Source organism: Pleurodeles waltl, chromosome 2_2, assembly GCF_031143425.1.
Source record: "Pleurodeles waltl isolate 20211129_DDA chromosome 2_2, aPleWal1.hap1.20221129, whole genome shotgun sequence".
Taxonomy (NCBI): domain Eukaryota; kingdom Metazoa; phylum Chordata; class Amphibia; order Caudata; family Salamandridae; genus Pleurodeles; species Pleurodeles waltl.
This window is the reverse complement of record NC_090439.1, coordinates 354001180-354028665: the sequence shown is the minus strand read 5'-3', so window position 1 is coordinate 354028665 and position 27486 is coordinate 354001180. Positions and strand designations below refer to the sequence as shown.

The window sequence follows — 27486 nt, the reverse complement described above, 5'->3', positions numbered from 1 at the left end:
GATGCAATTCCTGTCTCGCGGCTACAGAATCAACGTAGTATCTGTTTAATGACGGCTCCATCAATACTGCACGTCTAGATTATCCACGCATCATCACTGAGTGTCAGTTTCTCATCGACCCTGCACTGCAGTAAGGAACTAAGGCTGCATGTCCGAAAATCAACCCATCGCCATTCCCTTGGGGAAAGAATTGACTCATCACCTCCCGTGCCAGTAAGGAAGTGACGCACTGCCTTGCCTTTGAGGAACAAATCAGTGCATCTCCTCCCCTGCGTAGTAAAGAACCAAAACCTGGCTTTGCTTTTTCAGCACCTCACCTGCCCTGTGGCCCACATCATCTTTGTTTCTCACCCATCCCAGGAAATTCGTGCTAAAAAGGTACATCCATTGATTCCTATGGACTTAGAGTCATTTAAACCTTTAAAAGGGTATATCTTTACCTGTGTATGTTGGATTTTTGTCATTTTGGTCTTGTCTTGTTTTATTCAGATTAATATTGGCTATTTTTCTAAACTGGTGTGGAATCGTTGTGTGGTGTATTCACTGTATGTGTGTACAAATACTTTACACATTGCCTCTGAGATAAGCCTCACTGCTTGGGCCAAGCTACCAAGGTGGTGAGAAGGGGTTATCTTAGCTGTGTGGCTCCCTTACCGTGACTAGAGTGAGGATCCCTACTTGGACAGGGTGCAAACCACTGCCCACTAGAGACCCCATTTCTAATAGTATAGATAGAGAAAGAATTCGGAACTGGAGAAGGTTGAAAATACTAGTCATGCCAATGTATTGTGACTGCACACCGAAAATGTACTCTAACACTTTTATGCTGTCTTTTCTGTCTTCTTTGCTAAATACAGGAAGTGCTTTTATAGAGTTCAGTCAATTTAACCATTCTTAAGCAGAAGTAGAAGGGTGGCTGTACTCCCACGTTTTTCCTCAACTGACAATATCATCCACTCCTGAAATATAATTAACTGTCTATAGTTGCAATTTACAGTGGAAAAAGGGGGGGGGGAATTCCAGAGGAAATTGGGGGATCCAGTAGAACAGATAAAATATCAATCCATGGGACCACTATAGCATCCTAACAAGTGACGTCACAAATCTTTTCACCCTTTTTAAGTGCCACTGCCTGTGAATTCTTTATTGAAAACTCAAGTTTTAGCATGGCAGTATACAGTGTTGGAAAAAGGTAAAACCACACCGCCACTAACACTTATAAAAGTCAAATGCATATTCACTTTCAAATGATCAGATGTTTGGATGGCTAAGATATAGCGATAGCAAAGTTGGATGCATGATTTGTAGGCTTTCAGCACAAGGCTACAACTACAATACCTCATGGGTTCTTGTGCAGCTAGTACTTTCCTTAGTAAAACTATGTGGTGAAGGGGGAGGGGATAATGTTAATAGGGATGTAAGGAGTTTGGACATTGGAGAAAAGGTCCATAAGACTCGAATACCATGTTTTCAGCTCTGGACTCTCAATCCTATATCTGTCTTTTCAGTGAACTGTATTATTTCTTCAGTTGAAAGAAACACCAAAGCCCAGGACTGAAAATTTGGTCCCATGCCCCAGAAAGGGAGCACTGCCCTGGTCTGTGCAGCAATGCACCTTCAATGGGTGTGGCGAGTGCAGGCTGGGTCAGTGCACTATGCCACAATGATTATGGTGCCCTTATGACTGCTACAAACTGATGCCTGATCTGGAGACAACACATTAGTAAAAAGTGATCGGCTGTTTGAAGCTGCTGGTCTGACTTTCACTGTACAGGCAGCAACCCAGTCTACGTTTAAAAGGAGGGCAGGGTTCTCACTCCAGTTGGGTGCGGTGAGTGACTGCACCCGCCTGCAGGGAAACATCTGGGGATCCATATGACACTCCTTTCCACCCTTCTAATTGATGCCATAGGTCGGCACCCTGAAGGTGCCACCCTTCTGTAAGGACCCGGTCTGTGCACCTTCTGGCAGCGTCTTTGCATCTGTACCTGCATCTGTAATAAGGCACCAATGCACAGGCAAAGTGTTTCCTCATTTGCAGGAGCTCAGAACACCATGCAAATGAGGAAAAGTCCCATTGAAATTGGGACGTTACTACCCTTGTGCCAGTATGATCTGTTCTACAGAAAGGGCTGTGCAAGCATCTGTGTCCCCGTCTTAAAAATTCAAAACGGAGGCAAACGTATTCAGTGTTCCCTTCGAGGCACTTCTGATAATAAAACCACTGGAGTCCTGCCAACTTCTTGCGATCTGGCAATATTAGCTGGATATCATTAGGGGAAATAGCCCTAATCCTAATCAGTCTTGGTCACAGGCCAGCGGACCTTCTTCCTAGTACTAAACACACACACACCGAGACGTTTCCATGATGTGGAGTCTAGGAGAAGCCTTTTGGAGCTTTTAGCTCAGCAGGGTGTGCAGAGGGATCAGAACAGTGACCTCTGTATGATACCAATGACAAGCCTTAGATGTGTAAGAAAAAATCCATATGATCATCTCAAAATATGGGAAATGTAAAACTTAGGTTTTTTAGAGGATGGGAGAGATGATGGCATAGCCTATCCCCTTGCATGATGATGAGCACACTGCAATATGGATGTCAGACAGCCGTTGACTAGCAAAAAGGGAATCATAGGTGGGAGAATGTCAAGAAAACACCGGAAACTATGAAGGGTCTCCTCGTTCACCATTAGGTATGGACGTGGCCAGATTAACTTGCTCTGATGACCTCTTTCTGCCACAGTTTTCAATGCATGTATTTACGTACACCTAAGTGCCTTCAACTGTGCATTTGTCTACATTTCATTAAAGTGTTTTCTTATTATTTTAGTTTAAAACGTGTCATACAATACAATTTGTCATTTCTTGACTCCTAATGAAGACAACTTTCATTTCAGATTGATTTTTGTCGGCTCGCGTGAAGGCCACCTTCCAGACTGTTTGTGCCTGGTCCATATCTACAGATTCACCCCTATTCCTGCACTACTTTTCAATGTACGTGGGCTTTACTGGCACATTGTCACTTAATGGTGTTAGTGGAATTCTGTTTAGTAGAAATTGAGCTGTGCAAGGAAATATTAAAATGCGTTGGGCGGTCATCATAGCTAACTTCTAACTATACTAGCTATATTTTAAGGCTTTCCAGTGCTTGGTTTGCTTTCTATTGCAATACCTGTACTTTCCTCAAATCAACAGCTAAGATGTGACTCTTGAGGTGGGATCAGCAAGAGAATTAGTGGTAGAATGTCAAATTGGCAGCAGTGAAATCATGTAAAGCCATCACTCTGTGACAAGAAACTAATGGCAATTTGTGATGACAGCGCCTCTTACTTTCTCTTTTTTGCATTTTTTTGTAGGGTAGATAATCGACCTCCAGGTATCAGCACACTGTAAAAAGAACAATGAAGGGCATGATCAGCATCACCTTTATCAGAATAAACAAAATTAATAGATAACTCTATAACACATCGAAAACTTTAATAGAAGAAAACTGAGCTCAGGGTGATACGATTGTGAGCAAGAATTGGCAAAGCCAATAGGTCTCGCTTAGGGAAAAACTATTGGCTTTGTCCGAATCTTTTAGCCATGTTGTACAGCAGTGCAGTGTTGTGCAGCATGGCTGAAAGTTAGGAAAAAAAGTGATATGTGTCGGCCAGCGCTGACCATGAGGGACAGTGATCCATTTTCTTAGAATGGGATTATTCTCTGCCTTCTCCAAAAACATTTTCAGGAACAAAGGAAAATAAAATCTTGTCAGAAAACATAAGTCACAAAGAAATTAAAATACACACTTATGCATCAACTTTTAACCGGGCAGAACATGTGAGCCAATGGTAAAAGTAAGAGATAACCACCATCCATAACGGATGCAAGGGATGCAATCTAGTTGTCACAAACTCACAAATACATAAAGGGGCATATTCATACTGTTTGCGCCGAATTTGCGTCAAACTTTTTGACGCAAATTCAGCACAAACCTAATACCATATTTATACTATGATGCCCGACCCCGCAAACGTCAAAATTCAGCAGTGTGCATCATTTTCTGGATGCGGGAAACCACCTTGTGTTAATGACATGCAAGGTAGGTGTTCCCGTCCAAAAAGTGACTTTAAGGCCTGTGCGCCTTATTTATAGTCCTGCGTCATTTTGATGCGCAGGAGGGAGCGGGCCTTAAAAAATGGCGCCCAGCCTGATTTGCACCATTTTTTAACACCTGAGTGAGGCGTTAATGGACCTGTGGGATCATTTCCATGGTCTCTGACCATGGAAGGAGTCCACGGGTGCCCTTCCCTGCCCCCAGGGCCCGTCCCTGGAGGACACCCCTGGATGGGGGGACCCATCCCAGGTAAGTAGAGGTAAGTATATTTTTTATTTTTTTATAGTGGCATAGGGGGGCCTAACTTGGGCCCACCTACATGCCACTGTGCCCAATGGCCATGCCCAGGGGACTGAGGTCCCCTGGGCATGGCCATTGGGCAGAAGGGGCATGACTCCTGTCTTTGTTAAGACAGGGGTCATTTCAATGGGGGTTGTGCATCAAAAAATGGCGCAAGTCCAGTTAGAACCATGATTTTTGACTCTAACCTGACTTGCACCATTTTTTGACGCACAACACCGATTCTTCCCTACGCCTGTGCTGCCCGGTTAGAGTAATTTTTTGTTTTACTCTAACCAGCCCGCAGCGCCGGCTAACGTCAATCCATAAATAAGGGGTGGCGCGTTGGAATGGCGTTAGCAGGCTGTAAGTTTTTTGACACAAACCAGCGCTGGCGATGGTTTGCGTCAAAGGGTATAAATATGGGCCAAAATGTTTTCAAGGAACAAACTCACTTCTTTAGTTGTTACCTCAGAGGTGAAGTTCGCTGTGTTGGCTCCACATGAAGACAGCACGCAAAAGACCATGCAGAGCATGGTGCACAGTGGCATCTGTATCTCTGTAGCATCTTGATACTGATTGATTTTGCTTTTGGACTCATTTTTTTCTGGCAGGATAGGAGTGAGTAAGCAACAAAGGGGGAGTAACTGTTGCAGACAGGGCAGGCAATAACGGAGGAACAGGTGGGGTGGACCACACAAGGAGCAACGCAGGAGGGTGTTGGGCGGTCAGGGAAAGCAACAATGCAGGGGAAAGGTAGGAAGAGGGTGCAAGTAAAAGCAAACAAGCATTTGCAATGCAATAGGTCTCACATTAACAAGAGTTAGAGCTGTTGGCGTTGTAAATGGTAATGACAACCGCGCATTTGGGACCTTATAAATATTTAGCCATGCAGCTCATTAAGCCTTTATCAGAAATAAACTGTGTTTGTGCATTCCTTCATACAATTGGCATTAGACTGTAATGGTCTGAACAGCCCCTACAGAGCACCACAGTAAAAATATCATTTGGAGGAAACATGGTCATCTAAACAGATATTCAGTCCATAGAGGGCATAATCACATAAAAAATAATGATAAAGATGATTGCAGTGTAATCATATAATCAGCCCCCTTGAGGGCATAGTGTTTTACACATTTTAAGGCCTAGCAGGCCTTTTAAGTATCATTTAACTGTGGAGTCAGTGGCACAAAGGGGATGTGGCGCAGATCATTACTAGATGTCCCTGTAGTGTCAATAGCAGAAGGTGCAGTGCTACTAGTCCTGGCTAGGTGTCCCTGTACATTCAAAAACAGAAAGTGCGGTATCACTGGTGATGGCTAGATGTTCCAGCCATGTTAAGCTAACTGAACTAATAATGCCTTGGAATAAATTATCTTTTTTGAGTAAAGCATAGTGCATTAGACATTTGCAGTCCAAACATAACTGTCAAAATACTAATACCAACGAAACCCTTATAAAACAACCACTCCTCAACTATATAAAAAAAAAACAAGTTTCACCAATGAGAAAATTTAAAGACACAATGAGTGGTAGAAGAGGTTATAATATTTGGAGCCCCTCTCACCTAGTGTGACCCACAAGATTGCCTAAACAGAAAGAGCACAACATTCGAAATGTTTCAGGGGTGGGTCCATTGCCCTAGGATCACCACAGGCTGAGTTATGGGCGCAAATGTGTTGTAAACCGAATGCCTGCATAGCATTATGAACTGAGCTTCCGTGAATACATTAAACCTTTATCAGAAATAAAGGCCCTCATTATGAACATGGTGGTCTGGGCCGCCATGCCGGCGGTGGCGGTATGTATGTGGCAGAACTGCCACTGGCGTAACTCTGCCACTGCCAGGCAGCCTATCGATGGCGGAGTTACATATCCGAAAAATTTACCTGATTCCACTAGCCTTAACCCTGGTGGTTTACCCTGCCAGGGAAAGACTGGCGGAATGGGTGCCTCAGGGCACTCCTGGGGGCCCCTGCACTGCCCATGCACTTGCCATGGGCAGTGCAGGGACTCCCGTGCACAGCCCCGTTGCGCATGCTGATATGTGCGACGGGTGCTGCTGCACTGCTATATTGCCGCCGGCTCCACATGGAGCCGGCGTCAATGTACAAGCCCTGCATTCAGCTTGGCCGGCTGGCGGAAACCCTGTTTTCGCCCTCCTGCCCAGCTGAATGTTCATAATGAGGCACGTGGGGTTTTCAACGCGCTGCCGGTCTTCTGTTGACCGCCAGCACCGAAGTCCTCCGAGTTCATAATGAGGCCCAAAATGTGTTTGTTCATTAGTAGAAGGTGCAGTACCACTGGTGGTGGCTAGATGTCCCATTAGCAGAAGGTGCAGTACCACTGGTGGTGGCTGGATGCCCCTGTCGAGCCAAAAAAATCAATAGTGCCTTGGCGCAAATATTTTTTTATATCATCTGTAAAAGAAGAAAAAAGTTTCAGCTGCAAAAGTGTTTAAATATGCAATGAGTGGTGGAAGAGTTAATGATATTTGGGCCCCCTCTCTCCTAGTGTGACCCACAAGATTGCTTGTACAGAAAGAGCACATTGTTATAAATGTTTTGACTGTGGTCCCATTGCCCTATAACCACCACAGGTTGAGATATTGGCAGTAATCTGTTGTAAAACTAATGCTTGCAAAGCATTGTGAGTCGAGGTTTTTCCCAGTGCAGTGAATATTGTAGTATCGGCCCTCCCGCTGTGTGGGGAGAGCCTGAGGATTCATTCCTAGGTCTAGTTCATGTTTTACGTAGCGAGAAAAAGGTACGAATCCATTGCCATTGTTTGATGGCCTTTCATCAACAGCTTCCAACCGCACCCATTTTGTACAACAGCCCTTATATAATACATATAGGTCAGTCTGTGCTACTTGGTCTACCATGCATAGGCTGGGTATTTCACAGGTTATCAGAGAAAGCATTGAAACAAAATAAGTGCTCTTAAATACTGTTTGTTGTAGAAGTGTGAATGCTCAATCAGTCTTTATCAAAGTACTATATAATGAGTGGCATATGACTCTGGGGTTGAAGTTTTCTTTTCTAATTTTGTAGCTAATCATATACAGTATTTAAGTGCTCTGTTGCTCACATGTGCAATGCAGCTCTTCTAGTTCTGTTTTCACAAGACCCATAAATGGGAAAATTAGATATTTGTGGACTTCATTTTTCTTCTTTAGGTGGTCTGTTCCAACTGTTCGCAAATATCATATAGTGATCTTATTCCTAACATCTAAAGTTATGTGCAGTCTGCCATTTACAAAAATATGAGGCTAATGCAAAAAATTAATGATGTCCTCAAGCCCTCAAATACCTGTCCCTTATTGAAAGGTCATGCCAGATGTCTGAAAACATATTTTTTGTTAAGACACAAAAACAGAAATTATGTTCATCTCACCTTCTCATGAATGCATTCTTGACATCGTGACACTAAACTTGCTAAACAGATGGATTCTCTGCCTCACTCTCGCCTGTTGATCTGGCCAAAGTCCCTACCTTAGTCCTCACTCTAGACATTAGGAAGTTAGCAAGGAATCACTCATTTCTTCCTCCACTCTTTCAAGAAAGTCAAATACCTTAAGTGCCTATTGCGAAAATGGCCTTGTTAATTCCAGACTAAGCTTCTAATGTGCAGTTCTAACAGGTGTGTCACAATCTGTTGTGGCACTGCTCAAGGCAATACTCAGGTACACAGGTAAAGCTTTTACCAGCCTTGTGAAAACATGAACCCCCCCATACTATGTAAACTATACAGTTTTTAATGCAATGATCACATTTGAGGAATGCTGTCTTGTTAAAAGACCATCCCCATAGCAATTCTCCTGGTTTTAGAAAATACATGGGGGCATTATTCTGCCTTATTTGCTACCTCTGTTTGAAATCCTACCATGTATAAATTCTTATTATGTGTATATTATATATCTCTCTCATTTCCTAGAACCTGTTTCCATTGTTCGGGGAACGCTGGATGTTTGTGCATCCCAGATGACTTTGTGGTCGCTGTTTGACTTGGTTTCCTGCCTATTACTATTTCTGTTAAATCACACCCCATGAATGACATGCAGTGTCTGAAATTAATTTGTTCTGTAGACAGGCCGTACGGAACAAGAATATCCTAATCAAAATATCTTTTGATAGGAATATTGTGTCCTAAATATTGTATATAAAAATATCTCCCAGTTGAAGTAATTAATAGGAAACTTGTCGATAATATTTTGCAAATGATTTTCTGACATACAACCACGCAGAAAGACTTAAGAACTAAAGGTGATATGGTGTTGGTGAATGGCTCTGATCCTTCTCTTTAGTAGCTCGGTTTTCATACATTTCTGTATATTATATTGTTTGGGTGCCTCATAATGAGTTGAGAGCTAAATTCGGATCACTGTGCCAACACATGTTTGCACAGAGATCAGAATTACGAGTTGTGTGATATTTATCACACTGTAAGAAATTGGGTTACTGGTCGGGAGGGGTGGAAACCCTTCTCACGCAACAACCATAGTCCTTGTCAGGATGAATCACAAAAGTCACTAAATTAATCTATGCTTAACCTTCTGGTAGCTTGGCACAAAATAAGCCAGTCTAAGCTTGGAGGCAATGTATAAAATATTTATGCACCAAACAAACAGTAATAAAGTGAAAACATAACACAAGTAAAATCCCAGATCAATTTAGAAAACTAGAGTGAATTTTAATAAATGAAGACCAAAATGACAAAAATATAATCAGTAGAACTGGAGATATTGAATTTCAAAGTGTAAGTATAGTGCCTAAAAGCATAAGGCATCACTCGTAGCCATCTGGTTTGGCTAGACTGGTGAAAAGTCACAGGTTCAAGCTAACTGTGATGGAGTGTGGGCCCGATACAGGGAGCATGTTAGTCCTGCTGATAGAAGTTACCTTCTCAAGTTCTTTGTGAAGAGTCCAGTTTGCGGTGGAGGATGCTGCAAGAAGCAGGTAGAGTGTCGTGGGCAGTTGTTGATGTGGCGCAAAGAACTGGTCAGGCAGCACAGACAGCCATTGCTGGAGCGTCATGTTGCTGTTGTTTCTGTAGTGCAAAGTGCAGATCTCGTGTTGCCAGTCATCATAATTTTATATTGTATATTTTACATGTTTTAGCTGCATCACTTTTAGCAATGACTATTTATGCACTTTGTATGAATGATACACTATTAATATATTGTACGAGCTGCTTGTAAGAGTTAGCCTCTTCTCGACATGTAATCAGTACATTCTGCTCAAGGCTAAGAAAACAGAACACAACGTCCTAGTGCTTGTGTTGCTTGTTCAGGAGATAGCTTCTAATATCTATCCATAAGATTGCATCAGAGCTGTGCTTCTAGCACAGTATGTCTTTATTATATAGATGATGCACTGACCCAGAAGGCAGAGGGGCATTCTGGCCGTGACAATTCTGGGACAAATCTGTATTTGAAATGTAGATCTGCTGGTGCTAATATACCAGCTTGCAGAGAGGATTGCCATCCACACTGCATCCTGTGCTAGTATTTCCCATGTTCATAATGCTGGTAACTTTACTCTGTTTCATCTGCCTAATTATTGCAGCTCATGCTTTCTATGCAAGATTACAGTTGTTTCAATAAATGTATTGAAAACGTATCTCTTATTTCTCTTGTATTTTTGCTAGGGCATGCATCAGTAATGCAACAAAAGGTTGAGATCTGTTTGCATGACTTCCTTGTGAGTCAGAGTGTCATGTTTAGGTTGCCACAATCACCTTCCACCACTGTAAAGTTATGGGTTAGGGTGGGGCACTGTGAGTTAGCCAAGAATTGGGCCAACCGCTCCCGATGGTGTGGAGGGACTGAGGGCCTGATTTACAGTTTGGCGGATGGGGTTACTCTGTCACAAACGTGACGGATATCCCGTCTGCAGTATTCCGATTCCATAATATCCTATGGAAATCGTAATATGGCAGACGGGATATCCGTCACATTTGTGACGGAGTAACCAGTCCTCCAAACTCTAAATCAGGCCTTTAGTTCCTCATACTCTGAAGTACTCTGTTGTCCTAATTCGCAGTCCTATTATCTTATTATGAACCGCATAACAGTTGCTGTTGTGTGAAGCGTTGGTTTCACAGCAGCAGATGTTGCTGGCAGCAGAATATCAGCGGAAATGTGGTCAAAACTTCAGAATTTGTCTTTTTCATTAAGAGGAGTGCACTTTAATGCCAGGCAAGTGTTTAGGACCTGGTGAGGCACCTCTAAGGGATCCAGGACTCACTCTAGCAGACACGATCAGGGCTCAGGCATTTCAACTTTCAAGTCCAGTTGCAGCAGATCAGCTGGGCAGTTGCAGGAAGGCCGCTGTAGCTCGGAACAGGTCATCAGCCAACTGAGCATAGCCTAGGATGAAGAGAGCAGGTACAGTCTTCTTAGAGAACAGGGCAGGCCTCAAGCTCCAAGGTGGCCCTCTAGAGAACAAGACAGGACTCAAGCAGACTCAAGCAGCAGGGAGGGCCCATGGTAGCAGCAAGGCAATCCTCTGAGGAACTGGGCAAGCCTTACAAAGCAGGGCAGTCCTCTGGGAAATGAGGCAGTCCTTCTTACATATAGTTCACAGATCCAGGAGTGTACTGGAGAGTGGTTCTGGGGATCTGCTATTACCTGGTGCCAGCCATTGAACTAGGGGGATTCCCTATAGAACCCTCACATCTGGTTCTGAAAACTTTTTGCCTTCCCTTCTCAACGCTCCAAGAAGTATGGGGTGACAAAAGGCTAGTGTTAGGTCCCTTTGTGTATGCTGGAGGCAAGCCCTTTGAAGTATAAGTGGGGCGTGGAACAGGTCTGCTCGCAGCCATCTTGCCAACACATAGACCCCTTTTGTCTGGCAGGAATACACAAACCCCAGTAGCAGAGCCATTCACAGTGATGTGACCCAGGACTCTGACAGCAAGCACCAAATGATTAGGACAAAAGCATGCCAACTTAAAAAAAGTTACCTTTTTAGAAATGTGACCTAAAATCCGACTTTGCTATTAAAAAGTATTTTACATTACAAAACATTTGAGTCCAAACGTAACATTCCCATTTGCTCCCAGTCAAAAGTTAGTACTTAATAAATGCAGTATGGTAACCCAGTGTTATCCAATTTGAGAGATAGGCCTTACAGTACTGAAAAACAAATTTAGGAGTTCTTCACTACCAGGACATGAGCAACGTAAACCTATGTGTCCTACTTTTTAAACATCAGGCACCCAACCCTATGAGACATTAGAGACTACTTTGGGGGTGACCTATAAGTATTAAAATGGAGTGTTTAGGCCTGGCAAAAGCTTTATTTTACTATTTCAAAATGATAGTGTAAAACTGCATTGCAGGCTGCAGTGGCAGGACTGAGACATTTTTTAAAAGTCTACTTTGGCAGTTGTCCACTAGGAGAATTTAATGTACAGGTCCTGTGTACATGCAGCACTTTTTTCTATGGACTTACAATTAAATTAAATATGACAGTCAGGTAGATGACAATTGTGCCACATTTTAGGGAGATAGCACATACACTTTAGGACTGGTTAGTACTGGTAAAGTGCAGAAAATCCTAAAAGCCAACAAAAACGAATTAAAGAAACAGGAGAGGTAAAGGTAAAATGTTTGTGGGAAGACCACACCAAGGATGTCAGGTCTCTCACATGTTTCCTCATAGTTTTCCCCTGATAAATTCCAGGAGGTCAATCCCATTGAACTTTATCAGACAGAAAGGACTGAAAAAAGACAATACATGAGGAATTCTGTGTGTTAAAAAATGATTCTGCGTATTATGCTTCATTCCCCTGCTCAAAGCTTGGAATAGGAGGTATTTACCACACATGGTAAATACTTCACCCTGGGATAATGGTATTTCCCGCATGTGGTAAATATCTCACCCTATTCCAATGCACATGTAATGAAAGCTTAGGTGATTACTTTTAAGCCAGTCACAGGGCTACCAGTTTACGAACACCATAAGCCCAACATTATTTAGGACACATTTTTAGATGGTTATTTTCCCTACCTATGACAGATGAGCAATAGATTATCTGTTAAAAAACCCTACATTGGGAGTGTATTTCTCCAGAGCAAAAAAAATGCTGAGATAACCACCATAATATGGCAGCACAATCACCATTACAGTTTTGAAGAAAGTGCTCTTGCTCAATGGGTTTGAGCACTTTCTTCCAAACGTTTACACCAAAGAGGCAGGAGACTGTAAGTAAGCTGGGCTAACTGACATGGGTCAAACAGATATGGGATCTCTTGCAACCCAATGGCTTGGTGGCATATCTTATGAACTTTAAATGATCCAAGAGGCGTGACACACACTGTTATATGGTTCCTACTATGATAATAGGACTGTGTATTTGGACAACAGAACTTAAGAGAGTGGGAGACTGAGTCTGTCCACACCGTCATAACTATTGGCCATTTCCTGGCTAGCTCACAGTGCCTCACCTCAACCCCCAAACCAACCAGGGTAGAAGATGATTGTGGCAACATGACACTCTGACTCCCCAGGGAAGTTGTGGAAACAGATTTTACCCATTTGTTGTCTTACTATTGCATGTCCAGGCGAGACACAAAGGCATGCAAGATAAGTGTTCAATACACTTATTGAAGCAAGTGTAATTTGGCATAATGTGAGTGAGCTGCGATAATTATTAGGCAGATGAAACTTAGCAAAGTGATTAGTACTATAAACATGGTAAAAAAGATAAACAATCCAACCATAGTGAGTGTGATTCTAGATGTTCTAGAAGTTCCTTCCTAACCCTAAGACTATAGCCGAAAGCATGACGGGTGTACCCTTCTGCGTGGCCCTATATAAGGGTTTAGCCCCAATCCCATACCTGAACATAGTGTCAGGAATCAGCCTGCGGTGTAGACGGCAATCTTTTCGGGAGCTGGTAGATTAGCTCCGGCTGAACAGCATATCAAACAGCATTCGTCCCAAGATTCTTGTGGCTGGAATGTCCTGCCCCTCCTGGGTCAGTGCATTGCTTATATAATAAAATCCTACTGTCTTGGGAACTCAGTTCTATTGTAATGCTGTGTCTAGGTGTTAGAAGCCGCCGCCTGATCGGGCAACAAAAACTAGCATATCGCTTACAGTATTTTTAGCCTTGGACAGAAAGTACTGATTACATGTTGTGCAAAGGCTAACTAAACAAGCAGTGTATTCTCTATGTTACTAATATTAAAGCAAGCTGCTAAAATATGTAAAAGTAGTTGCTAAAAGCAGCCTTACTAAAACAAATAAAATATGAAATGTAAAATGAAGTTAAATGAAACTAAAACAGGGGGAACCAGCATGGATCCAAGAGGTCCTCACAACATAATTTCTCTGTTTTTAACCCCTACAGTGCGGGCGTCGGCCACTGGCCGTTGCCCATACTACCTACCTGGTGCAGGTCGGGACCAGTGGCCGACACCAGGGAAAGGGTTAAAAAATCCTCAGGTGCATCGCACAAGAGGATTTTGTTTCTTTAAATATACCCCAGGAGACACGGAAGATCTTCAGTGTCTCCCCTAGCCCCCCACTCACTCCTTTGTGACGTCACTATCTGTTTTCTCCGTCAGAGCAGGAAGCGGCCACTTCCTGCTCCGATGGGGAAAACAGCCCCAAACGGCCTTTCCGACATTCAGGAAGGCCTCTTTGAAAGGGGAGACTCTCCCCTTTCAAACGAGGCCTTCCTGAACCGGTTTCCTGGCCCTCGATCGCAGCAAAGCTGCGATCGAGGGCCAGGAAACCCACACTAGACACCAGGGATTTCATTTGAGGGGGTCGGCCCCCTCGACAACCTGGCCGGCCTCTCCCCACTCCGGGGGCATATTTATTTTATTTAAAGGGTAGGTTTACCCCTGGGGGGTGCGGTAGCGCCCCCAGTGGTTTAATTTTTTTTTTTTTAAAGGGAATTAAAAAAAAAAAGAAATTGACAGGGGGTCGCCCGTCAGCAGGGTGACCACCTGTGGGGGCAATATTTTTTTTAATAGTTGTATTGTTTCCCTGAGGGCCACTATGGCCCCCAAGAAAACTATAGAGCTATTAAAACATATATATAGATCTATATATATGTCTATATAGATATGTATATATTTATAAAGATATATATATATAGATGTCTAAATATGAATCTATATATATATATATATATATATATATATATATATATATGTATATATATATTTTATGTAGTGAGATATATATATATATATATATATATATATATATATAGCGATCACTTTTGTCAATGCGTGTGTGGTTTCCCTGGGGGCTGCGATCTGCCTCCAGGAAAACCACACCCACATATAAAGGTGATCTATATATATATATATATATATATATATATATATATATATATATATAATCTTTTCTTTTGTGTTGCATTAATTACCGGCTTGCTCGTGCCGGTTCTCGCACCACCCCTTTGGGCTGATTGGCATGAGGAAGCCGGTAATTAATGCCACACAGAAAAAAAGATAATACTCGCACACTCAGGATTCAAGAAAGAGCAAAAATCCATTTAATCCAAACACAACGCGTTTCGGCTGACACAGCCTCATGTGACCACGTGATATATATATATATTCACCCCCAGTTGTCTTGCAGTTGCAGCTTGTGTCTTCAAAGCAATGCACATACTTTAACTGACGCGTTTCAACTGTAGCTTTTAGGCAGCAATAAAAAAGTCAAGTAAATCTTGTGATTACGTTTCTGCTACAAAAGGATCAGACTTTTGTCTAGTGGCAGTTTTGATGCCATAAAGTAGCGCAGAAGGTTTATAGGCCTACTGCAAAGATCAAATCTGTATTTTGTGTAAATAGCTGGGTACATTGGTAGTCAGCCATTACCTGCGCTATAATACAAATGAAATGTATGGGCGGGGGGCTAATGAGAGATGAAGGGCACTTTTGCTGGGTGGTAGTGAGGGAATCCAAGGAGGAGGTCTTAGGAGTGGGAGCACCAATAATGATTGTTGTGCTGGGTCGCTAGAGACGCTAAAGACTGTGACGATTGGTATGTGACAAGGAGAAGTAATAGTGTGTCTTTTTTTGAGTGTCTTGAAAGAACGTGCTGATTGAGAGAAGACGCGAAGGTAAGGTGACCTCCACTGTTGCACGTATCACACATACACAAACCCCCCAGCAATTTTGTGGCTGTCTACGTAGGCTAGTGTTTTAGAGCAACAGTTTAGACAGTAGCAGAGATGGCATCTCGTTGGATGACTGCTGCTCAAGCCCTCACTCGGGTTATAGAGGACAGCTCTGACGTAGGATCTGAGACTGAGACAGCAGATACTGAGACAGCATCTGAAGGATAGGACAATGGCGCAGACTCTGGGAGTGATTTTTCAGTCGTAGGATTCCCATTCGATAACTCCTCTTCCATTGATTATGAGGGAGGTGGTGAGGACAGTCCTGCTGTCCCTTCGCAAGCACAGTCTGTGCAGCGGGACAATAGCTGGTTAGCCCAAACCAGAGAGCAGGTACATGCAGCGGCAAGCACAGAGAGAGTGCTCTCTTGGGAGCTCCCCAATTTAATTCAGCCCCAAATTCCACCACCCAAATCATATAGTGGAGACAACAAAATTATCTATCACAAAACAACCCGGTTTTGTAAGGCAGGCACCTTTGTTTTTGGTCCTGGGCTCTGCGGCCTTATAGGGAAACCTACCCAGATATTTCTGGAAACTAGTCATCTGGGGGAGTCCACAGAGGTGTGACTTTTGTGGATTCTCCAACGTTTTCTTACCCAGAATATTGTATTGTATTGGATTATTTGTAGAGTGCGTTCCGGCGGAAGCATCGAAGCGCTATGCAGACCATAAATGCAGAAAACGATTCCAGAATGTCACTACTAATTAGTTTGCGAAAAAAGCCAGGTTTTAAGGCACTTCCTAAAGACCGGATGGTTCCGTATTTGTCGCATCGAGAGCGGCAAACCATTCCAAAGTCTGGATGCTTGCACCAAAAAAACGCGATCTGCCCATCTCGCTTTTTTACAGTGTGGGACCTTGATCATAAATCTAGAAGCAGATCTCAAATATCTCGGAGGTTGATAAAACGAGAAATTGGATTTTAGATAATCACTTCCCAACGACTGAAGTGCTTTATGCGTAAGGCAGAGTGTTTTAAACATGAATCTCTCTTCCTAATTGGGAGCCAATGAAGAGATGTCACACACCTAGTAGCAGAAGAAAAGTGGGGCATATTTAAAGTTAGGCGGGCCGCCGCATTCTGAATAGACTGCAATTTATCCAGAGAGGATTTATTAGCATTAAGCAGCAAAGAATTACAGTAGTCCAGTCTAGAGGTGACCAACGCCAGTACGACCGGGCATCTAAGGTCTTCCTCCAAAAGGTGAAGAATTTTCTTGAGAATTTTTAGTGTCCAAAAGCAAACCTTGACCAGATGATTAATCTGTAATTTAAAAGACAATAAATCATTAAACATAATGCCCAAATTGTTGGCAGCTGGTACCGGCGAAGGGCAGCCCCCACATACGGGCGGCCACCAGTTATTATCCCAAGGGGAATCTTTACCCCCAAAACACATGATCACTGTTTTGTCCACATTGAGTTTCAACCAGTTACAAGTCATCCATTTATTAATTGCTAGCATACAGCATTGAAAATGTTCCTTTGTGTCCTTCACATTATGTGAAATCGGCACAATCAGCTGAGTATCATCTGCGTAAGAGACGATCTGAGCCCCAAATGAGCGCACCAGGTTAGCCAATGGAGACATATAAAGATTAAAAAGTGTCGGACTAAGAGAAGATCCCTGCGGGACGCCACAAGGAAGTTGGAAAGGAGGGGCCTTATAATCCCCGCATGTTACCGTCGTAGTTCTGTCCAACAGAAAAGAGCAGAGGAGCTGCAAGGCCTTCCCTCTCACTCCAACTTGGACCAGCCGGTTACATAAAGTAGAGTGAGAGATGGTGTCAAATGCTGCTGAAAGATCTAGTAGAACCAAGATCGACCCCTTGCCCCCGTCGCCTCTTCGCCAAATCATATCTGTGGTGGAAATAAGTGCTGTTTCCGTACTATGATCACCCCGAAAGCCATGCTGTGAGGGATCTAATCCACCATTCTCCTGTAGGAAAGCAGACAACTCCTGATTAAGATGCTTTTCTAATATTTTAGACAACCCTGGGAGTAGCGAAATTGGGCGGAGATTGGAAAGATCCGCCACATCTTTCCCTGATTTTTTAATGAGTGGAATAACGGTGGCCTGCTTCCAGATATCAGGAAAGATTCCTTCCTGAAGAATCTCTGCATACACCGGTTCCCATGCCTCGCCCATCATCTGAGGAGCTAGCTTAAGTACCCGTGGTGGGCAAAGATCTGTGGGTGCTCCTGATTTAAGGGCCAAAAGAAAGTCTCTAATTGTGTTTACAGAGAGCGGTTGAAAATTATCCAAAGTATTCAGTGGTTTAGCCATACATACGGAACCTATGTTCACATCCTCTGTCCAGGCAGGGAGTGGGGGACTAAAATTATTCAACAGATTGATGATTTTATTATGGAAAAAGTCAGCCACTGACTTACAAAATTGCAGTAAGTTCTCCAAAGGGGTAGCTGCTACAGAAGGAGAGGTTAAGGCGGGCACTGTCTTAAATAATTCCCTTCGGGCATTTAAGGCCCCTCTTATCTTTTTAGAAAAATATGTCGTTTTAGCTAACTTAATGGCTATTTTATACTTCCTCAGGGATTCCCTTAGAGATCCTCTTTCAAGAAGAGATTTATTCAAGAGCCATTTCCTCTCTTGCTTACGATAATTTCTTTGAAGAATTTTCAGTTCCTCAGAAAACCAGGGGGCAGAATATGCCTGATGGCCATTAAAATTAGATATAACCCGAGGAGCAAGCTCATCAATGGCCCTTTCCAGGCCGCATTCAAAACTCTCCAATTTAGAGCCCCCTAATGGCTCAGCCATATCCCAGCCTATTTTCAAGGCCCTAGGGAAATTGTTCTTATTAATCTTAAACCATGGTCTTTTTAAGGTCATGTTACATAAGGGTCTAGCTGGAGGAAGAGGCCAAGCCAGCGTAAATGACAATAAGAAATGGTCAGACCAATCTACTTCCCGAATTTCCCTCCTGGAGATCATGCCAGGCCTAGAGAAAATGGCATCAAGCCTATGGCCTGTTCTATGGGAGGGTATGCTATCTCCAGAGAGCCAATCCAGGCTCTGCATGTAGTTCATAAAATCTACCATGCTAGGGTCCGCAAAGTCTTCTAAGTGGAGATTAAGGGCCATATTTATACTTTTTGACGCACAACTGCGCCAACGCACTTGTGCGTCAAAAATTCTAACGCCGGCTAACGCCATTCCAAAGCACCATGCGGGCGCCTTATTTATGGAATGACGTTAGCCGGCGCAGCTGACTGGTGTGCGTCAAAAAAAATGACCCACAACAGGCAGCGCCGGCATAGGGGAAAATGGAGCTTGGGCGTCAAAAAATGGGGCAAGTCAGGTCTGAGGCAAAATATTGGCCTCAACCCGATTTGCGCCATTTTTTGTGACTCCCAACCCCCATTGAAATGACTCCTGTCTTAGCACAGACAGGAGTCATGCCCCCTTGCCCAATGGCCATGCCCAGGGGACTTATGTCCCCTGGGCATGGTCATTGGGCATAGTGGCATGTAGGGGCCCACAAAAAAAAAATACTTACCTGAACTTACCTTAAGTTCCATGGGATGGGTCCCTCCATCCTTGGGCGTCCTCCTGGGGTGGGCAAGGGTGGCAGGGGGTGTCCTTGGGGGCATGGGAGGGCACCTCTGGGCTCCTTCCGAGCCCACAGGTCCCTTAACGCCTGCCCTGACCAGGCGTTAAAAAATGACGCAAAAGCGGCTGGACGTCATTTTTTATGACCTGACCAATCCCGTGCGTAATTTTTGCACTGGAGTTTAAATAAGGCGCACATGCCTTTTTATACGGGAACGCCTACCTTGCATATCATTAACGCAAGGTAGGTGTCCACGCAAAAAAATGACGCACACTCCAAGATCTTTGCCGCTAGACGGGTCTAACGCCAAAGTATAAATATGGAGTTAGCTTTGCGTCGGATTTGCGATAAAAAAAACAACGCAATTCCGGCGCAAACAGAGTATAAATATGCCCCTGAAATTGCCTAAAACCAAGGCATTCTTGACTAGCAGCAATGGTTCCACCATAGATGGCCATGCGGCCAGAAAGGTATTTTTGGGGCCTGGGGGTCTATACAACAACAGGCCTTCAAAATCCTGGCTATTCTGGGTTTTAATTTTAAAATAAATGCTTTCACAGGTCTGGGTCTGGCCCTTCTGATCCCCTAATGTGCAACACAACTCCTCTTTAAAAATGATGGCGAGCCCTCCTCCTCTTTTTCCTATTCTATCATGTCTCACATAGAATACCCTGCAAAAGTGAAATGTTGAATAAAAACTCAATTTTTTCTTGCATTTCTGTCACACAAACTACAGGAATATACTGGGATCCACAAAATTCCTACCACCCAGTGTTTCCCTACCTGTCCTGCTAAAAACGTGACCCCACTTGATTGCCTGTACCTAGTGCCTGCGTCAGGAATTGATCAGCCCAGGGCAACAGTGATCCTCATGTGAGGGCCAACATCGACCGTTGTGTGATCTATTCCTGTCGCGGGCACTAGGCCTACCCACACAAGTAATGTACCATTTTTATCGGGAGACTTGGGGGAATGCTTGGTGGAAGGAAATTTGTGTCTCCTCTCAGATTCCAGAACTTTATATCACCGAAATGTGAGGTTAAAGTGTTTTTTTTCCAAATATTTAGGTTTGCGAAGGATTCTGGGTAACAGAACTTGGTGAGAGTGCCACAAGTTACCCCATCCTAAGTTCCTCTAGGTGTCTAGTTTTAAAAAATGCACAGATTCGGTAGCTTTCCCCAGGTACTGGCTGAGCTAGAGACCAAGATCCACAGCTAGACACTTTCCAAAAAACACCCCTGTTTTGAATGTAAACATTTGATGTGTCCATGTTGCGTTTTGGGGCATTTCCTGTTGCGGGCACTAGGCCTACCCACACAAGTGAGGTACCAATTTTATCGGGAGACTTGGGGAACGCTGGGTGGAAGGAAGTTTGTGGCTCCTCACCACAGCTAGGCACTTTGCAAAAAACAGGTTAGTTTTCTTTGGGAAAATGTTATGTGCTCAAGTTGTGTTTTGGGGAATTTCCTGTTGCGGGCAGTAGGGTTACCCACACAAGTGAGGTACCATTTTTATCGGGAGGCTTAAGGGAATGCTGGGTGGAATGAAGTTTGCAGCTCCTCTCAGATTCCAGAACTTTGTAGCACGGAAATCTGACAGAAAAGTTTGTTTTTTTTGCCAGATTTTAGGGGTTTGCAAGGGATTCTGTGTAACAGAACCTGGTGAGAGCCTCACAAGTCACCCCATCATGGATTTCCCATGTGTCTAGTTTTCAAACATGCACAGGTTTGGTAGGTTTTTCTAGGTGCCGGCTGAGCTAGAGGCCAAAATCCACAGCTAGGAACTTTCCAAAAAACACGTCAGTTTTCAGTGTAATAATTTGATGTGTCCATGTTGCATTTTGGGGCGTTTTCTGTTGCGGGCCCTAGGCCTACCCACACAAGTGAGGTACCATTTTTATCGAGAGACTTTGGGGAATGCTGGGTGGAAGGAAATTTGTGGCTCCTCTCAGATTCCAGAACTTTCCAATTCCGAAATGTTAGGAAAACTTGGTTTTTTTGCCAAATTTTGAGGTTTCCAAAGGATTCTGGGTAACAGAACTTGGTGAGAGTGCCACAAGTTACCCCATCCTAGGTTCCTCTAGATGTCTAGTTTTCAAAAATGCACAGATTCAGTAGGTTTCCCTAGGTACCGGCTGAGCTAGAGACCAAGATCCACATCTAGGCACTTTAAAAAAACACGCCAGTTTTGAATGTAAACATTTGATGTGTCCATGTTGCGTTTTGGGGCATTTCCTGTTGAGGCAACAAGGCCTACCCACACAAGTGAGGTACCAATTTTATAGGGAGACTTGGGGAACGCTGGGTGGAAGGAAGTTTGTGGCTCCTCACTACAGCTAGGCACTTTGCAAAAAACAGGTTAGTTTTCTTTGGGAAAATGTTATGTGTCCACGTTGTGTTTTGGGGCATTTCCTGTTGCGGGCATTAGGCTTACCCACACACGTGAGGTACCATTTTTATCGGGAGGCTTGGGGGAATGCTGGGTGGAATGAAGTTTGCAGCTCCTCTCAGATTCCAGAACTTTGCAGCACGGAAATCTGACGGAAAAGTGTTTTTTTGCCAGATTTTAGGGGTTTGCAAGGGATTCTGTGTAAAAGAACCTGGTGAGAGCCTCACAAGTCACCCCATCATGGATTCCCCAGGTGTCTAGTTTTCAAACATGCACAGGTTTGGTAGGTTTTTCTAGGTGCCGGCTGAGCTAGAGGCCAAAATCCACAGCTAGGCACTTTCCAAAAAACACCACAGATTTCAATGTAAAAATGTGATGTGTCCATGTTGCATTTCTTGTCATGGGCATTAGGCCTAACCACGCAAGTAAGGTACCATTTTTATCGAAAGACTTGGGGAAACACAGAATAGTAGAACAAGTGTTATTCCCCCTTGTCTTTCTCTACATTTTTTCCTTCCATATGTAAGACAGTGTGTAAAAAAGACGTCTATTTGAGAAATGCCCTGAAATTCACATGCTAGTATGGGCACCCCAGAATTCAGAGATGTGTAAATAACCACTGCTTCTCAATACCTTATCTTGTGCCCATTTTGGAAATACAAAGGTTTCCTTAATACCTGTTTTTCACTCTTTATATTTCACCAAATAAATTGATCCACACCCGGTACACAATGAAAACCCATTGCAAGGTGCAGCTTCTTTATTGGCTCTGGGTACCTAGGGCTCTTGATGAATGTTAGAAATGGGGTCTTTGGTTGGCAGTCTGGTTGCACCCTGTCCAAGCAAGGACCCTCACTCTAGTTAGGGTAAAGGAGAATCACCCTCAGCTAACCCCCGCTCACCCCTTTGGTAGCTTGGAACGAGCAGGCAGGCTTAGCTTCAGAGTGCTAGGCGAAAAGTATTTGTACCAACACACACAGTAACTTAATAAGAAACACTACAAAATGACATAACATAGATTTAGAAAAATAGAAAATATGTATCTAAACAAAACAAGACCAAAACAACAAAAATCCAACAAACACAAGTCATGTTATTAATTAAAAAGCAAAAAGAGTCTTAAATCCTTGAGAAAACAGGCAAAACACTGTTAGCGTTGAAAAGTACCTGGGTAGGGTCAAAATAACACACACGGGCGAGTGTGCGTCAAAAAAGGTTAGCGATGCATCGATTTCCCACCCGCAATCGAGAACATGCGTTGTTTCTCCTTCTCCGGTTGGGTCAGCGTGCGTTGTTTTTCCTCTCTCCAGGAGAACGATGCTTTGATCCGGGCTAGCACTCGGGTCCGGGCAGGTATTGCATTTGTTTTTCCACGCCCAGCAAGGTTTGCGTCAAAAATCCTGCTGCACGGTATCAACAAAACCGCGCAATGTGGTTTGCGACGTTAACAGCCTCTGTCGGCAGGTGTTGCACGTCGTTCTTCCAGCTATGTGCGTCAATTTTCTGCCTTCGATGCCTGTGGAGCGTTGATTTCTGCCGCGAAGCCGGCGGCGTGTCGTTTTTCAGCTGTGTCTCGAAAAGTGCGTCAAATTTTTCCCCTCAGGGCGGTCTGTGCATGGAGTTTCGGTCTTGGTCTGCCAGCTTCAACTTCCAAGGTCCCAGGAACTGGATAGGGCACCACTTGGCAGGGCAGAAGTCTCAGCAGAGAGTCCAGGTGCTGGCAGGAGAAGTCTTTGATAGCCCTGAGACTTCAACAACAGGAGGCAAGCTCAGAACAAGCCCTTGGAGATTTCTTCACAAGCAAGAAGGCCTCAAAGTCCAGTCTTTGTCCTCTTGCACAGGCAGAAGCAGCAACTGCAGGATAGCTCCACAAAGCACAGTCTCAGGCAAGGCAGCACTTCTCCTCAGCTCTTCAGCTCTTCTCCAGGCAGAGGTTCCTCTTGATGTCCAGAAGTGATCTTAAGTCTGTGGTTTGCGTGCCCTTCTTATACCCATTTTGGCCTTTGAAATAGGCTTACTTCAAAGGAAAGTCTCTCTTGTTTGTGAAATCCTGCCTTGCCCAGGCCAGGCCCCAGACACACACCAGGGGGTTGGAGACTGCATTGTGTGAGAGCAGGCATAGCCCTTTCAGGTGTAAGTGAGCACTCCTCCCCTCCCTCCTAGCACAGATGACTCATCAGGATATGCAGGCTACACCCCAGCTCCCTTTGTGTCACTTTCGAGAGAGAGGTGCAAACTGCCCAACTGTCAAACTTACCCAGACAGGGAATCCACAAACAGGCAGAGTCACAGAATGGTTTAAGCAAGAAAATGCCCACTTTCTAAAAGTGGCATTTTCAAACACACAATCTTAAAACCAACCTTACTAAAAGATGCATTTTTAAATTGTGAGCTCAGAGACCCCAAACTCCATGTGCCTATCTGCTTCCAAAGGAAATGTACACTTTAATCATTTTTAAAGGTAGCCCCCATGTTAACCTATGAGAGAGATAGGCCTTGCAACAGTGAAAAACGAATTTGACAGTATTTCACTGTCATGACATATAAAACACATTAGTATATGTCCTACCTTAACCATACACTGCACCCCGCCCTTGGGGCTACCCAGGGCCTACCTTTGAGGCGTCTTACATGTAAGAAAAGGGAAGGTTTATGCCTGGCAAGTGGGTACACTTGCCAAGTCGAAATGGCAGTTAAAATCTGCACACACAGACATTGCAGTGGCAGGTCTTAGCCATGTTTACAGGGCTACTAATGTGGGTGGCACACCAGTGCACAGGCCCACCAGTAGCATTTGATTTACAGGCCCTGGGCACCTGTAGTGCCAATCATGGATAAATCAATCAACCATACAATTTACACAGAGAGCATATGCCCTTTAGCACTGGTTAGCAGTGGTAACGTGCTCAGAGTTCAAAAGCCAACAAAAAAAGGTCAGTAAAAAAGGAGGCAGGAGGTAAAAAGATTGGGGACGACCCTGCAAAAAGGGACAAGTCCAACAATGAACCTATAAGCCCTATATATCCCGCAACCAGAAGAGTCCAGCAGCCGTAACGGTACATTACTTTTGAAAATATGACATCGCAGAAAAAAAGTTATAGAGTAAAACGTGGAGACCAATGGCAGTTTTTTCACCTCAATTCCAATATTTTTTTATTTCAGCTGTTATTTTCTGTAGGAAAACCTTGTAGGATCTACACATGTGACCCCTTACTGAATTCAGGATTTTGTCTACTTTTCAGGAATGTTTAGCTGTCCTGGATCCAGCATTGGTTTCACACCCATTTCTGTCACTAATTCGAAGGAGGCTAAAAGCACAAAAAATAGTAAAAATGGAGTATGTTCCAGTAAAATGCCAAAATTGTGTTGAAAAATGTGTTTTTCTGATTCAAGTCTGCCTGTTACTGCAAGCTGGGAAGATGGTGATTTTAGCACCACAAATCCTTTTTTGATGCTATTCTCAGGGGAAAAAACACATGCTTTCTTCTGCAACCTTTTGTTCCCATTTTTCTGAAAAAAACTACATTTTAGTTGTATTTTGGCAAATTTCTTAGTCTCCTCCAGGGGAACCCACAAACTCTGGGTACCTTTAGAATCCCTAGGATGTTGGAAAAAAAAGACGCAAATTTAGCATGTGGAAAAGTTATGAAAGCCTAAGCGCAAACTACCCCAAATAGCCAAAAAAGGGCTCAGCACAGGGGGGGGAGGTGGGAAGTGGCAGGGGGGCAGCAGCATCTAAGGGGTTACTTAAATTTAGGCTTTTCTTCACTTGATATTTACAAAAGTTGTCACTGTGTTGTCACAGCCAGTATTTCTGCTGTGTCCTAATAGTCCTAAATGTTGCATAACTTAGCGAATAAAGAATAACATTAAGGGCCAGATGTAGCAAAGGTTTATCGACTCGCAAACGGCGAAAATCGCCATTTGCGAGTCGCTAAAGCCACTTTGCAATGTAGAAATGCATTTTGCAAGTCGGAACCGACTCGCAAAATGCATTTCCGACTCGCAAATAGGAAGGGGTGTTCCCTTCCTATTTGCGACTCACAATGCGATGTAATTCGCGGTCGCAAATGGACTCGCATTTACCATCCACTTGAAGTGGATGGTAACCCAGTCGCAAACGGGAAGGGGTCCCTATGGGACCCCTTCCCCTTTGTGTCTGGCATTAAAAATAATTTTTCAGAGCAGGCAGTGGTCCAATGGACCACTACCTGCCCTGAAAAATACCGAAACTAAAGGTTTCGGTTTTTTTTCTCAAAGTGCTGCTCGTTTTCCTTTAAGGAAAACGTGTTGCACTTTGAAAAAAAAAACTGCTTTATTTAAAAGCAGTCACGGACATGGTGGTCTGGTGTTCCCAGCAGGCCACCATCCCCGTGAGTGCCCTGAATCGCTATGGGGTCGCAAATTGCAAGTCGCAATTTGGGAATTTGCTACATCTGGCCCCTAATGTTGGCACGGTTGAACTAGGACAGAAAATAAAATAGAAAAGAAAATTGACCCTCATTAATGAATGAGATAGCTAAAAAAGTGGCTCATATATGCAAATTGAATATTTTTGAACCTATAAAGACACGCTGTACAAGTGTTATACAAAGTAAGGAAAACTGCAAGGACTTTAGCTTTATTCAGGCAATTTTTGCGTTAATAACAGGGGGCTGTAACTATAAAAACCATCCCAGCAGACCTGAATATAGGCCCACAGGCAGACACAAAAGAGACCTACACTTGACTGTAAGACCAAGCCATCAGTCTGTGTATGTGATTGAAAATCAGGAGCCTTATTGCACAAGGGATACTGTGGCTAGCCAGAGGGAATCATTCAACACTACAGAGTTACCAGTGGAGCTCTGGTGTACAAAAAAACAAAATTCTGCTGTATAGCTTCAGTACCCATTACAGTACAGAGAGCTCTACCAACCTGACAGAATGCCATTGTTACCCAACACAACACAGTGTGAGGATGTGCAAGCATGCCCCTCCACATTGGAGGGAATGGTGAGCTCTGAGGTTACATACACAGCGCTCAAACCCACAACTTTCTTTATCCCAGGCTTTGCTGATTTTCTTGCACTCGGTGTTGTGTAGTTCTTTTTTTTTTTTCTGTCACAATGATAGTGATATAATTTTGAAAGGAATTGTAAAAGCTGTTTAACATTTTAAAGTATAAAATGGGGGAGAAATAATGAAAACAGAACAAGACCAGTAAAATAAGAAAGGTACATTTGATCTTAAAAAGATAAAAAAAGAAACAAGTGATAAACAATAAAGCATAAAGTTAAACTAAATTTAAATTCACTTAAAAACAGAGAAAATAAAGAATTCACTGTGGCTTAAAATTCTCAGTTAATGTACAATTAGTAGAATTACAAGCAACAGCATTAAGATAATCAGTCAAAGGTAACCAATACAAATCTCTATTTATGGAGGGGCTACATAAAGAGGTAAAAGCAATATATAGTCTACGGTAGTGGCAAACATTATACCACCAAGCCTTATAGGAAATGTTGGATGAGTTTTTCCAATTCAGAGTAATTTGCTGAAAGGCTAAAACTAATATGAGATCCAACAGCTTTAAATTATCATAATCTGAAACAATATCAGCAGAGAGGCTACCTAGAAAAAGCACTGAGTTAGATAATTGGAATCGCAAATGAAAAATGGAGCTAAGTTGGCGCCAAACTTTTCTCCAAAAAGGGACAGTGGGTGGACATTCAAAAAGGATATGCCTAAGATCTCCCTTTGGGCTATCGCAGGACCAACAGTTTGAAGTGGAGGATACAGAAACATTTTCTGTAGTAGAAGGGGTAAAATAAAGTCTGTGGTAAAGAAAGAAAAGTGACTGTGTGGTAGAAGCTGATCTAGATATTTTATAATATCGATGCCACACCTTATTCCAAAAGGAAACAGTCCAGGTACATCCCAAATCCAATTCCCATTGAGACTCAATTTTAGATTAGGACGTGTCATAACAGGAGAATGAAAACGTTTATA

At 43.4% G+C, this 27486-nt stretch overlaps 1 protein-coding gene across 6 annotated transcripts in view; it reads left to right on the top strand.

Annotated features, from left to right (window-relative positions):
- LOC138282379 (Y+L amino acid transporter 2-like) overlaps positions 1-27486 on the top strand; it is a 588082-nt gene that overhangs the window by 462358 nt on the left and 98238 nt on the right. For all 6 annotated transcript variants that reach the window (XM_069219875.1, XM_069219872.1, XM_069219870.1 and 3 more), the window contains one exon: positions 2898-2994. In XM_069219875.1, the coding sequence (XP_069075976.1) occupies positions 2898-2994 (97 nt within the window). The remainder of the gene's footprint in view (positions 1-2897; positions 2995-27486) is intronic.